The sequence below is a fragment of the Sceloporus occidentalis genome, unplaced genomic scaffold (assembly GCF_023333645.1).
Source record: "Sceloporus occidentalis isolate IW3139 unplaced genomic scaffold, rSceOcc1.0.p SCAF_4, whole genome shotgun sequence".
NCBI lineage: Eukaryota > Metazoa > Chordata > Lepidosauria > Squamata > Phrynosomatidae > Sceloporus > Sceloporus occidentalis.
Window position 1 is genome coordinate 104,546,395 of NW_028316984.1, and position 15,220 is coordinate 104,561,614.

At 39.9% G+C, this 15,220-nt stretch overlaps 1 protein-coding gene and 1 pseudogene across 1 annotated transcript in view; both read right to left on the minus strand.

Annotated features, from left to right (window-relative positions):
• Positions 1 to 13,703, minus strand: part of NRIP3 (nuclear receptor interacting protein 3) — a 38,650-nt gene extending 24,947 nt beyond the window's left edge. The window contains exons 1-2 of the mRNA XM_089521140.1: positions 13,404 to 13,703; positions 480 to 659 (exon numbers count right to left, since the gene is read on the minus strand). Coding sequence (XP_089377266.1) covers positions 480 to 659; positions 13,404 to 13,577 — 354 coding nt within the window. The 5' untranslated portion in view covers positions 13,578 to 13,703. The remainder of the gene's footprint in view (positions 1 to 479; positions 660 to 13,403) is intronic.
• LOC149314452 (cilia- and flagella-associated protein 77 pseudogene) lies at positions 8,281 to 9,423 on the minus strand (annotated as a pseudogene).
• Positions 13,704 to 15,220: the final 1,517 nt, after the last annotated feature.

Consider the following 15,220-nt stretch of genomic DNA (forward strand, 5'->3'; position numbering starts at 1 on the left):
AATGTCAATAAAAATATTTTTTAAAAAGAAGAAGAAAAGCTTTACATTTTGCTCTGTATTTCCCTCAAAGGTCTCCACTGTGCCACCATGTGGGAGAGGGGGGAAACTATACCCCTCTGCTGCATTGCCCAGATGATGGAAGAGCCCATTATCACAGGAGGCTTCATAATATGGGACTCCATCAAGCAAACGCAGCCCATCAGCCATGAATGGTGCCCCCCCCCCCCCGCAGTCCTTTTCAAAGATATAGCAGTGTTTGTCTTGGAAATTAATGTGCAAAGGGATCTTGTAACACCTTTGAGACTAACCGAAAGAAAGAAGTTGGTAGCATCAGTTTTCGTAGACTTGAGGCTCCTATCTCAGATGCATCTCAAGTCTACAAAAGCTCTTGCTACCAACATTTTCCTTTCAATTAGTCTCAAAGGTGCTACAAGATCCTTTTGCTTCTAGGTCTTTTGTAACTTTTCAGACTTTCATACCTGGCAACATACTGAGATGAGATCATCTTGCTCTGTTTTTTTGGGGCCATCCAGTTTCATTTGATTCAGTTTATTTGTCTGGGCTGAAAGGTCGTTCTTCTGAAAACTTGTCCCTCTGCTGTGGCACAGTTTGGACATGTTTGTTTCCATTAAGCGCTTCTGCACAATGCTGTGTGGTTGCTTATTTTTAAGATGGAGAAAGAAAGAGAGAGAGATGTTATTGAAGGGAATGCAAATAAATCAAAGGTAAACTGTTGATCTTGACAGCACTTGCAGTTTCAGAGCCTCGGTCTTTTAAAGTATTTTGTGCCAAGCAGGAGTGGTCTTGTATCAGTAGTGAACATGAATTGTTATCTGAACTGTAAATTGTGTTTTGAACACAAAGAGTCAAGAAAAAGAGGCATCTGTTAATGTAATCTCTGGCATGATTCATTAACTAGTTATGCCAATTTATTTGGTTTTAAGCCAATTATGTCCCAATTTGAAAGACAGTGTGCTTTGTTTTTAGTTGAAACATGGAATAAGTTGATTCACTCAATTTGTGTCTTAGTTTTTCTCTTGCAGAGCTGTTCCCTGGCTTCATCATAAAGTCCACTTACAGACTATTTTTCTGGACTCTGGTCGACTTGCATTTGACAAAAATATCAGTTTACAAAATAGGAGCACGGCTGTCATTTCCTCTCTGATCTGCATTTGTCTCACCCTAGTTCCTTCACCACTATCAGCAATTGGCTGCCGTCATCATGACAACCCTGAAGACATGTGACTCCCTCCTCAAATCCTCTCATGGAGTCAGCATAAATTTCTTGTGTCCTTGTCCTACAACGCATTCCTGGACTCCTTTTGATCCTCACTTGATACATCATATACACTCATACCTGCAAAGGGCTCCTGATAAAATGATTCCACCCCAGTTCCCCACCTCACTCTCCCTTGTAGCTCCTTCTGTTTGGAATGACCTCCCAGAATGCCTTTGTGGTGCAACCTGATGTCCTTCCCTGAAATCCATCCTTAAGAACCATCTTTTCTATGAAACACATCTCTATAGTTCTCATTCTGTACTATTGTAACTAAGGAGTTCGACAGACTGCCCCTAAGAGTGGCCTGCAGCTGCCTCTTTTAGCGCCGGATGGGGGCCATGGCAACTACGTACATGCTGTGGCCCTGATCTCTCCTTTTCATGGCACAAAAAGGAGCATCAAAAAGTGGCTTCTTTTTGCGTCCTGGAAAGGGCGCCATAGCCACTGGTACATGGCTTTTCCACGCTCCTTTGGGATTGCATCATGTAGATGCAGTGCCAGAAGAGCACCATGATACCACATGCTGTGTGGAGCAGCACACGGTGTCATGCTGGCCTGAGGGCAGAGTTGGGTCATGCTCATGCATCATGTGGATGCCATGCCCAACTCCACCCTTTTAATGGCCAATCTGTTGAGCCCCTAAGTCTACAACCAAGCTTAATCTATATGGAGTAATAACACATTATTTCCTTGTATACCGATATGTTCCCTTTCTTTGTTCTTTCCCTTGGGTCATAGTTTAGACTGTACGTTCTTTTACATAGGGACTTGTGCTGTGGAGGATTTTTCAACCTCTTAGAGCTAAGTTTGGGGATTCAGAGAAGGAGGATCCCTCCCCCAATAGTTCCACTAACCAAAGCATTTTCATCAGGATTGTGTGTATATAGAATTGAAATGCATGAGGCTGACTAATGTTTCAACAGTGTATATAGCATATACATTTTCTTTTTAACTGTGTTTAACTGGTCTACCCACCCCACCAAGTTTCTATTTTCTCTAGTTCATTAATAAATACCACCAGGTTTTAGTCAGAGGTGGGTCAAATAACAGAACTTAACATCCCAAAGAATCTGCATTTAGAAGACAGAAGACCAACATTTGTGATGGAAGCTCTTCAACTATAAAGAGGACTGAAGAGATTTCAATATGTCTTTTCATACTTACCTGTCTGGACAATTAAAACAATTTAATAGGCAGGGGACAGGAGAAAAGCATTACCACTCCAATTTTCTGAATGAGCCTATATCTCCAAAGACTGAAGCAGCATGCAAAATTCAATAAATGGCATAAATAGGTTCTTATCATCCAAATGTGCCCAATAACATAGAGGGCATACAATGGAAGATATATGCTGTGTGGGTAGTTTTGGATGATACTTTTAAGTGAATTTTATATTGCCCATCCTATTTTGTCAAAATTTGAAAGAAGAACAAATGCATTTAGAAGTGAATCCAGATTTCATGTAAAAATTGAGACCAGATCATATTTTGAATAAGATCTTATGAAACAAATTTAACAAGCCCTCTGTCCCTTGCATTATGTTAAGGTAAGATGGTGCTTTCAAACAGAAAACTGTCAACGCTTTGAACTTAGACAATTGCTTTTTGATAAAACTTTCTTATGCGGCTTGTTTTAACCCCATTTTCACTGTTAGTGCTGTAATTTTTTTTATAAAGCAACCTGTGTTATTACTCTTCACAATTGTTCGTTACCTTTTCATTCTTTTTTTAAAAACCTCATAGGTAAAATTCTCTAATTTTTTAAAAACCTCTTAAAATGTTCTAAGGACGATATCACACGGCGGGTTTTGCATCTCTAATCCGAAGTCACTCTTGGTCCAGCCATTTGAATTCACGTTAAAACATGATAGATTATCACACATGATTACTTTCTATGGGGAGTACTTCTGAGCCAGATCCAAAGTCAGTCTAAAGTGACTCCTGATTTTTGTGAATTCGGTAACAAGCGAATCCACAAAAATTGTTTCCGAAGCCACTTCAGTTTCAATCCAAATTGGTCTGGTGTGGAATGCAACTTTGCTTCTGTCCTGGTACAACCCCCCAAACCTCCAAAGTGGCAAATTTCCCATGATGCAATGCTGCAATTTTGCTCCATTTACTTCCGGTACTTCCTCAAGAATGGAGGCTGCATAATATTTCAATAATAATAATAATAATAATAATAATAATAATAATAATTTCTTTCCTGCCTCTCCTCAAGGCTGGAGACAGGGTACCCAAAGGAGAACAAGACACCCTGCCTCCAGCCTTGAGGAGAGGCAGGAAAGAAATTTTTTATTAATAATAATAATCATACTAATTCTTTGATAATAATAATAATTTCTTTCCTGCCCCTCCTCAAGGTTGGAGGCAGGGTCCCTTGTTCTCTGCAGATTGAGGTGGGATTGCATCAATAAAATAACACAGTACAGATATAAAATACAATCAATAAAACACTGACATTATTATTAATTCAGTAAAATAGCTACAACATCTAGAACATCAAAAACATCTAGAAAATATACATTATAACCAGAAGTGAAGCATCTTATCTTAAAAATCTATAAGAGGTCGGATGGATAAACCCGCCAGAAGAGATCTGTCTTAAGTACCTTCTTAAAGGCATGTAAGGTGGTGATAAGATGGATCTCTTCTGGTAGGCTGTTCCATAGTTTGGGAGCTGCTGCCGTAAACGATCTATGGGAAGTTGACATTAACCTGGGCTTATAGTATTCTAATAAATTCTTCCCACATATTCTGAGAATGCGGGGCAGATTGTGTAGGGAGAGGCATTCCCTCAAGTAACCCAGGCCCTTCACACTGAACTAACAGTGTCTAAGCAGTTTACAACTATAAGCTAATTGCCCCCAACAATCTCGGTACTCATTTTAGTGACCTCGGAAGGATACAAGCCTGAGTCAAGCTTGAGCCCTTTTGCTGGTATTGAACTTACAACTTTATGGTTTTTAGTGAGTGGCTGCAGTACAGGCATTTAACCACTGCACCACCAGAGACAATGCTCCAGGCTCCGGGATCCTGGAAGTTAAATGGGACTCAGATTCAAAACACACTGCAGAAATAATCCAGTTTGAAACTGCTTTAACTGCCCTGGCTCAGTGCGAGAGAATCCTCGAACTGTAGTTTGTGGTGGTACCAGAGTCCTCTGACAGAGAAGGCTAAATGTCTCACAAAACTACGGTCCTCAGAATTCCCTAGCATTGGGCCAGGGCAGTTAAAGCTGTCTCAAACTGGATTATTTCTGCAGTGTGTTTTTTACACTTCAGTCTGCTGCTGTGTGACACAGACAGCAGTACTGAGGGGTCAAGTCTGAATCATACAGTTTCTGCCTGATTCCAAACTGGACCAAAGTGAGAGTGTTCAAGTAAGCATATTTATGGGTGAACTGTGTCTTGAGGTGGTTTGAATGGATTTTCCAGGAATCCCAGGAACAATGGGATTCCCAGCTGGTGGATGGTTTTAACTTTAGAGTTACAAAAGGAATATTTTTGGTTGATGTCAGTGACATTAATCTAATCAAGCAGTGATAAAATTTAGGACAACCAGAGGGAGTTTAGGACAGGGTGAGGTGTTGTGAAATACAATGGAGGCTAGTAGAGAGATTAGCTTACTCTTTAGGTTGACAGACCACTTTGTCTATGACCTTCAAGAGGGAATGCACATGGCAGAGGGTTGAGAAGAAGTAATACTTACACCCATTGTTACATGGGCTCTTTCCACATGCCCTCAGGCATGGTTGAAAAATGAGGCATGGTCAAAAAACATTCCAAGCAATGGCACTTTTTGTAATTGTCATCCAGTATATGACCACTCATGAGAAGTTCACTTAAAGGTTATTGTGACATTTCCAGGATCATGCTGTTGGCCTCTATGTAAATGCTATTATAACAAAATATAACAAAATATTTCTATCCCCCAAATAATGTGGGGAGTGCAGGGAGTGCTAATGTTGCAAAGACATTCCAAGGGGCTCTAGCTGTGCCGGAGATGTTTTAGGCCCCGAGATCAGACAACCCTCAGAATCCATGAGGCATGGTTGAAAAATGAGGCATGGTCAAAAAACATTCCAAACAGTGGCATTTTTTGTAATTGTCATCCAGTATATGCTAATTTAATTCAAATGTTTTATCAATCCATTTGAAATTGCTTCTGATATAAGTAGTAGTCATGTACAGGATTATTTCAGTTCAGAAATTCAAGCTTCAGTAGTAAACCAGAAAACTTTATTAATAAACAAAAGATATTTCCAGCAGACTATATTGTCCGGACTGATGTACAAGCAGTTACCCAGTATAATTAAAGCACCAAGCAGTTTCAATCTTTGAGCAGGCTGATGCCTTATTTACCCATAAAACAAATCACTTTCACATTCCCTCTTTCCTAGGGTTGTCCCTCCTTCCAACTTCAAGCCAGTCCTTTTCATGAGACTGGCCTTGAAGCTCCCAGCCCAATCCCTCTCCCCACACATTTGTTTGTTAACCATTCCAAGGAATATAGCCAGTCAACACTATTAACAATTTGTGAAAACCCTTGCCGTCATCTAATACTTAATTAATGCAACATTAAAACACTTCAAGCAAGCAAAGCATTTTCTGTCTGGATATCATGGATGGACGTCTGAGGGACTTGGATCCAAACATTATTACTACTACTAATGTGTTGGTGGTGGTTGGAAATATGCACTCCCAACCTGATCTCCGGAGTATGCATCACTCCCTCCAATACAAAACTCAGAAGGTGAATGCCAATAGTGGTGGTAAATGGGACCCCTAGGTACAAATATCAGATGGGGTGGGGGACAGTTTCCAGCAAGAAATTGGAGTGAGGACCAGTTGGAAACACACTGGGGACTGGACTTTGATGGGTTTTTCTTTTGTTTTTCCAGAATCAAATGTACTTTTGAAAAGGAGGCATGGAAAAACCTCAAATGTAGCTTTGCTGTGTAAATGTGTATTATTAAAAGTTCACTTATCTGTAAAATACAGTTTGAAATCAGCCAGCCACTAACAGCAGCTAGTTATGAGGAGAGAGAAAAAGCAAACACAATATTGGCTCCATCTATAAAGGAAGCATGCTGTTGGATGCAGAAGATCATAGCACTTGCTGCGGCAAAGTTGAAGCACTATTTACTTTGGGAGGTACAAATTCTTGATACAAATTCTTGTATTCTTGATACACTGAGCCCTGAAGAACTGCAGTGAAGTCATCATTCAGGAAGCTGGATCTCAAAGATGTGTATAGCTGCAATTCCTTGAAGCGTTTTTCTTTGTGTCATGATAGCTATAACTACATGTATTGTGCTGTGTGGGATGACAGCTGCAACCTTTAGAGCCCCTAATAAAGTGTAAAAATAAATTATTCCTGAGGAGCCTAAAGGATTTTCTTCTTAGCCCCCTAGCTCTGTTCCATCTCTTACTGCAAAACTTAAGATATTTGCTTTAAAAGTAATTAGGTACAGTTATAATTCCACCAAATAATTTGGTGTTATAAATGCCATTGTTGAAAAATCAGATTTTTATCTTACTCTTACTTGAAAATAACTAAAAAGGTAATTAGAAAATTATTCTTAAAAACAAGAGATTAATAAGTAAACGATATAACCCAGCAACCCGAGAGCATCCCCTCTCCAACTATACCCAAGAACAACTCAAAGATTTTTAAAAACTTGAAACACTGTTTTTAGAATACAGCCATATTCTGTCTCAGAAGAGGTGAAGAAACAGGAATACTATTTCTGTAAGAAGGGTAATGAACTGTTACTTTTTCAGTTCTTTCATACACACACACACACACACACACACACACGAATAAAGCTAGCCTTGGTCATTTTAAGAAAAAGCGGCCAATATTTCTTCCTGCCCCTATAGCTAGCAAGGAAGGCTGCATTCCTCTACCTATTTATCCGGAAGTAAGTCCCACTGAAGATCCAACATAGTGCAGTGATATGGGAGTTGGACTCCAACTCTGGTTCAAATCCCTGGTTGGCCATGGAAACCCACAGGGTGGTCTTGGGCAAGTCACACTCTCTCAGCCCCAGAGGAAAGGAAAGGCAAACCCTCCTCTGAACAAACATTGTCCCATGAATAAATCTTGTTCATCTTAGAGTCACCATAAGCTAGAAATTACTTGAAGGCATACAAGGACAAGAGGAAGAAGTCCCATTGATGCCCATGTTGCTTACTTGATAAAAGCAATTATAAATGTAATAAAATGTTTAAGTTACATTACAACAAAGTGTTAAGTTACTCCACTACCTCGCAATGTAACGTAAACATACCTTTTTGAGTAGAACTAATTGCTAATAATGTTGTTTGTAATTAATTACTCCCAATCTTCTTTCTGGGTAATTACAGAGCAATGGCATACTCTAACTCATGGTACTAGCTGCTGCTACAGCTGCAGTGGCATGCTGAATCATGCTATGTTGTGATGGCCCATTGAAGCTGCAGCTTATGATGTCACACATATAATAGTCATGAGTTCTATCACCCCCTGAGGGCATATATGCCTAGGGGTGGGTACAGCCAGTTCAGGGTCAGCTCAAGAGATTTTGCTTCTTGAAGTGAATGACAAGACAGCACCTCCTCCACAGTGCATGTGTGCAAATGTCCACTGAACTGGCTGCTGGATCTTATATTAACACTGACAATGGGACAACAGCAGAACAGATAAGGAGACCAAGGACAAGCAATGTGTGTGTGTGTGTGTGTGTCTGTGTGTGTGCACTCCCCCGTGTCCTTCAACAGAGAGGAATAGTCAGAAAGTTCAAAAGGAAGAGATGGAAGGCCACCACTGCTGCCCCCCTTCCTGCATTTGATGTCCTTTCAATATAACAGCAGAGCCAGCCCTGACCCTGTTATAGCATCCCAAATAATAAAAGTTTCCTGCAAGGAGATGTACTTTCAGGCTATCTTTTATTATTATCTTTTTTATAATTACAAGAACTCCTGTTGAGGTATAACATTTGGTTGTACCTCTCCTTATACAGCAGAGTCCTACGATGCAAGCGTATAAATGCCGTGAGGAAGTTGACCACGTCGAACTGGAACTTCACTTTGCTGAGCTTTGAGAGCCTTCACCTTGTCTTTTAGAGTTGGAAAGGTGACAAGATTGGGGATGGCATTTTTCTCAAATCGGGGCATGTGCCACAGGGAATCCAGCTTCACTGGTGGGATTTGATGTTTTCTCAGCATGACAGTACGTGTCTCGTAGTTTTTCCCTTGCAGTTTTTGTTTACGTTTCTTCTCTTTATCAACTTCAGTAAATTTCCGGTGCTCTTCTATCCACAGGTCTCCAAACTTATGTTGGAGGACATCTACTATGGGTGTGGAAGGACGAGCAGGCCTCCCATATGTCATGGCATCTGGAAGTCGAGGTGGATCCTTTATGAACCTGTTTGAGTCCATTTCTTTGCGGCGGACATCATGGTATTGCTGATACAGAGAATGTTCCCTTGCAGTGAAAAGGCCAATCTTTAGACCTTTACGATTCATGGCAATATAGTCCTTTGGCATTTCCTTCTTTTTGTAGACTCTTGGTGGCATTACATTCCAGTGACCAATCGCTTCTGGAACTCCTCCATCAGTTCCACGCAGGCTTAATCCATACACAAAATCTGACCCTGGAATCTTTGCACACCTTCTTTGAGTCCTTCCTAGTTCTGGCTTTAGAATGAGGTGGTTCTGGAACATGGAGTCTCTCAAACGTCCAAGCCTATCATTTTCTGTTCCTGGTTTGATATCCTCACATGTTAGTGGAAGAAGTGCTGGACCGCAAATGTCACTTATACTAGCCCTCCTTCTACGTCTTTCAAGGTACCTTTTTACAAATGAATCCGCCATTAGCTAATATATTGTAAACTGACCTTTTTACTTCCTGCTCCCTCTCTGTCTTGCAGACAAATATTTGATGCAGAAGACTCTGATCATCCAAGTGTAACCTGAAGCTTTGGTGTGACCTCACAAACCATGCAAAATTGATTGTTGTGATTCAGTGTGTCATCAAAGCCTGATCTACTCATTCACATTTTGTCAGTGAGTTAGCCAATAGAAGATCATGAGAAAGGTAGGTTATAGTGGTGTGTGTGTGTATTGCATAACTGATAAGGAGGGAGAAGACATGGTCAAATTACTGTACATGGCATTGGGAGGCCATTTTATTTAGTGTTCATTGAATGGAAAAACCAAGGTGTGTGCTAAAGAAGTTCAGCAATAATTAATTTGCAACCTTAAACCACCATTTTGAGAGAAAAAAATTAAAACAAACAATAGCAAGCAAATCAATGAAATATTTGAGTATGTAAGGCTAGGAACATTACAGAAAGCTCCCCATGCAAAATTAACCCCCCCCCTACACACCATATTTATAATGGCATTAAACATTCTGTCAGTGTTATATAATTTATTTATTTCATAGTTATATAATTCATAATGTGTTATACTTTGCTTTTGAGTGTCTCTTGATTATGATGACAAGGTAAGTTGAAGAAAAGGGAACTGGCAAAGGAGCTGTAAGACCCAACCAGGAGTAGAATGTGTGTATAAGGGGAATAAGTCGAGTTATTTCAAAGGGTAGGGCCCACCTATCCAGTTTTTTATTTTCTTCACGTCTCCATGTTTAGCTCATGGTGCACCAATAAAACCCAGCAAAAGTATTTTATAAAACCTTAACTCTTAGATCAAATGGATCATATTTTTATGACCAGTGCCTCTAGAAGGATGGTTCTTAGAACTATCAATGTAAAACTATTGTGCTTTTGCTTCCTTAACACTTGTCCTTTCCTCTGGTAAGAAAAATGACCTTATCACATGGGGGGAGGGGGGGTTGCAGCTCAGATCCGCAATCACTCCTGTTCTAGCAATGCAAAGTGTGATATTTTTTCACACCAGATCCAGAGTTACTCCTGTCTAGCAATGCGAATTAAGGTTAAAACATGATGTTTTACCACACCTGGTTGCCTTTCTGTTGCCCTTCCAAATTGAGGGGGAAGTGAAGTTAGTTTGATTCCAAGCAAGTCATATGATGCAGATTCAAGCAAAGCGGAGTGAGTGCACATTGTATTACCACACCGGAGAGTTCAACGATTCAAATCGGCACCCTTGCACATGCTCAGTGGGGCTCTGGACGCTGTCCTCCTTCCCTGCTCCCTCCTTAGCTGTCATCGTTCATGGGGTGAAGAAGCAGTGAGAGGATGATGGGATAGGTCACTGGGGCCAGGATCGGGATGCAGGAGAAGACAGGGGATGATGGGAATTATGGGATGGGTTGCAGGGTGGCAGAGGGGGCGAGATGGCATGAAGGAGGAGGAGGGGGATGATGGAGCAGGACGCAGGGGGCCAAGGGGGGTGACATCAGAGTGGTTTTCCACACTAGACCAATTCGCAGTGCAATCAAAGTGAGCCTGGAATCGAATTCTGTGAAGTCACTTTTTTTCCAGTTTTACCAAAATGAGGGGTCACTTTGGAATCATTGCGGAAGCACCTCGCAAGGAGCTCCCATAGAAAGGAATGGTGTCTGATAACACATTCACTTTACGACGTGAATGTGCATCATTGAAAGTGCAGTCACGTCAGAACTGAGCTGGAAAATCTCCAAAAAGCTCGGTGTGATATACTCCACAGAGTGGAGAAAGCACTGGGAAAACATTGGGGGAGGGGCTGTTTACAAATGGAAACCAAAATTGTTAGGTTTCCCTCCCCCATAAACCTCTTACATTAGTCACTATGAATGCAAGATAAAAGTTTTGTTTAATACTTTTACAGGCATTGGATGAGACTGTGGGCTTGCATTAAGTGCTTCATGCGTACATATTGTCCTTGTTTGTGCTTTCAAACCAGTTCGTTAGTCTAGATTATGATTGATCAATAGTGGTGAGTTCATATCATCTATGGGATCCTAACACATTCCTGGGATGGAATTCCACCAGTGAAGGAAACCTTTGTTCTGATGAAGCCAGCTCTGATACAGTCGACATACAGAACTGCCTGGCTGGATATGGAATGAGCCTTTTGTACCTTTATTCTTTTAAAGAGTAGGAGGAAGGGGCACAGAGAAGTGTCCTGCTCTCCAATGGGGAGGCAATAGCTATGTTGGGAGAGAACAGCTGTGCTGTTCTGTCTAAGGTGGCTGCCTCACTCTGCCGGATAAACAGGTTGGCTCATGATCTGTGGTGCCCCTATGTTGTGACATTCTAGAGTTGTATGAGGAGTACAGTAATGTGTAGCAATCCCACCATATTTTTCCCTAGCCCAGCAAAAACCATAGATAAACAATTACTGATCCAGACTCAGTATCAAAGACAGCAGTGTCCATGAGCCTGAGATCTGTGCAAGGATGCCATTCAGCCCCAATGCTCTGGGGACAGGGTAGTCTAACCACACTGGTCCCATTGCATTGCTTCTCTTTGGTTATTACTGCTCTTATCATTTGTGGATGTTAATCAGCCTTCCTCAGTTTGGTATCCTCCAAAAGTGCTGGACTGGTGTTCCCATTATTCCCTGCTGGCATGCCATTGGCTGGCTGGGAACACTGGAAGTTGCAGTCCAGTGGATATGGAGGGCACCAGGACAGGGACATTTCATTGAAACAGAAACAAAAGCCAATAGGTTTAGTTATAAATCTGATGTCATCAAAATAAAAATGGAGATAACATATCAGTTAACAACCAATTCAAAAATACCAATGGAAATGGAACTAGATGATGCATAAAGCTATACCTTTGAGCCCAGAAATTTTAATCAAGACTTAAATCCCAGTTTTTGCCAGGATTATTTCTGGGGCTAAGAACTGATAAAAAAATTTAGAAACATTTCCTATGCATGAATTTAAAATAACCATTATCCACTTAGTTATTTCAGGCATAAGCTCAAAATTCTGGCAGCATTAAGAAGGCAAGAAGGTAAAGTTTAAAATAAACCTTACACTATTTCCCATTTTTAGTTTACTCTCTTGTCAAATGTTGTAAGGTCAAATATAGGATGTGACATATGGAGTGAGATCTGAACTCCAGAGGGAGCCAGAAATCAACACACAGAGGTTTCTGCTTGAATAGACTTTCACTCTCAATTAAATTGATGTGCTTAATATATGCTTCTATTTAAAGAAGCCAGGAAGCCCTGCAAATACATTTTTTGGAAGAAGGCTGGCTTTCCATTATGTCAGAAACAATATTAAACCAATAGCCAAAACAGTCAAGTCACAGGAAATCTGCAACTTAATCTCTCATCGTTTTAATATTATTGTTTTTATTGTTGTTGTTGTTGTTGTTATTTAAGCATCCATGAGGTGGGCTGTTTTGAACACCTTTCTCCCAGAATGATTTCCCAGATCTGAAACTGATGAAACAAAATAACCCCAAAAATGACCAGGTGTATAGTAGTAGAATATATAAAAGCACATTTGTCTATGTTCTGTTCTGAAACTACAACCATATTGAAACAGCTATTTCTTACAGAAAATATCTGTACAATGCAGTAGTAAGGCCTCAAAACTGCAGTCCTGGCCACATATACTTGAGAGTAAGGTTCATTGAAATTAACTGAACTTATGTCAAAGTCAAAATATTTCAGATCGGGGATAACATAATTGAAGAAATTCAAGTATAAGGAAGAGACATTACTATCAGTGTTTAATGTCTAGTCTTAACTCTTCATTTGACTGATCAACTTGCATTTTAAAAATTCATTCCTGTTTATATTAATCTTCATATCAGAAATGAATCAAATTGGCTAAACAAAGTTATTATTATTATTACTATTATTATTATCTTTGTCTTTTTTAAAAATGTATATATCATCAATTAATAAATATTTTGCTGCATTTAGTTCCTGATTTTTATTTTTATATATATATATATATATATATATATATATATATATATATATATATAATATCTAACAGTGATATAATAACTACTAAAATCAAAACTCAAGTCTTTCCTCCACTTTTCTCCTTCCCTCTGCAAGGCTAATTGTCATGCTAATTTCCTATGGCTTTCAAGGGGGACTCAAGCTCATTATACTCCATCTATTTATATGACAGAAGATGCTGGCAATAGTATGCAATTCATCATTTGAATCTGTTTTCTTGGCAAAAATAAAAATTCTTACAGTGTCCTTGGATGTTCCCAGTTTTTTCAGCCCATCTAAGGGTAGCAGGTCAGCAGAGTCCTTGTGGTTAAACTGAACAGCCTGCTTCATTCTCCTTTGCTGTCGAAGTGATGCGGCTTCTCTCATGTCCACGTCTTTCCTTGTTGGCTCTGTGAGGAGACCTGAATAAAACATCTTTGCCTTTTCAGTGGATCAGTGCCCTGCTTTGCCTCCTCGTTCTTTGTCTCTCAAGCTGCTGCACTGCTTCTGGTTGGGAATGAATGCCTCAGAGCTCTATTGTGAGCACTTTATAAACAGAATCTGTGTGACGTTTTTGCAAGCAGCAGGTACCCCTGTCAATGTGGCGTAGTAGAGGAGGGGTTATGCACACTGCAATATGTTACCCATCCCCAGGGGCTGCGTGGGTTTAGCTTTATAAGACAGAGAAGGGGGAAAGAATGAGTCTAGGAAGTGGTATGAAACTACCATTGACTTCTTTGGCAGGGGAAACACAAAATATTGGCTATGAGCTGTCTGCTTTGGCTGCTTCCTTTGCAGTCAGGTGCTTTTCAGTGAAAAGGATGCTTCACAAAATGAGCTAGCATCCTTTTTTCCAAAACAAATAGCTGCGACCTTTCCTCTCTCATTTTGAAAGGCAGTGTGGTAAAGCGTGTGTGTGTGTGTGTGTGTGTGAAGCTGAACCATCTGCTGTATTTGAGGACACCCAGATAAATCTACTTTCATTGCCAAAACCAGAAGAAAACCATGGGTGGCTCATAGGCTCTGAGAGTGCCAACCCAAAATTTTGGCATTCACTCCTTCCCGATGATGAGCTGCTTATCCAGCAGATGTGCATTCATTGCCTTGTCTGCAAAGACCTCCACCCATTCCAAAAGCAACATTGCTATTAATCCTTTACAATTTACACAGCACATGTATAAATATGCATGGCACTGAGCATATTTATTATGCCAACTCAGGGGCTTCAAGGGATCATGGTGGAGACAGTATAACATACAGGCACACCTGAGATAACAAAGGACATTATCACACAAGGGTTTTAAACTGAAATTAAAGCTGGAGAATAGCATCTTTGGCCATACTTATCACACAAAATTGTCTCTTTCATTGCTACTTTGTCTTTAAAAGCATTGGTAAAGCATCCCTTTCCAATGACAAGAAAACCTGTCAATAAGATCCCAATATCACTGATTTCCCATTAGTCCTTAGTCCATACATCCCTTCTGCTGCAGTTCTGATATTGGGCTGTCGGTTTTTCCCCCCATCAATATTGGGCTGTCATGTAGTGTCAGTGGGCATAATTCTTCTCCTCTCTGTAAAGAGAGATGGACTAAACAGAAGCAGAACCTGGAATAAACTATAATAAAATAAAAGGAAAGCTGAGTACTGTATATACATAGTTTACTTACTAATGGGAAAATGAAGCTCAAGATCAATATATTACAAAAATATATAAACAAACTATATCAGATTCAAATAATCTGATGCAAAGTCTAAATTAATTATTTGAACATATTACACTTAAGGGACAGATTGTAATAGATAAGAGTACAGAGACAAATCGAAGAATATTTATATTATCAATGTGTAAATACTGGATGTGATATTAAGAGCAAACAGAAAAATTCTCTTTAATGTCATGGAATATTACTATGTCAATACATATATTATATATATATATATATATATATATATATATATATATATATGAGAAAAAAAGGGGGGGGAAACAGGGCTAAAATTCAGTAGGAAATTATATCAGCTTTTATAGGTAAGGATGGGAATCATATAACTCTCCAGCTGTTTTTGTATTACAA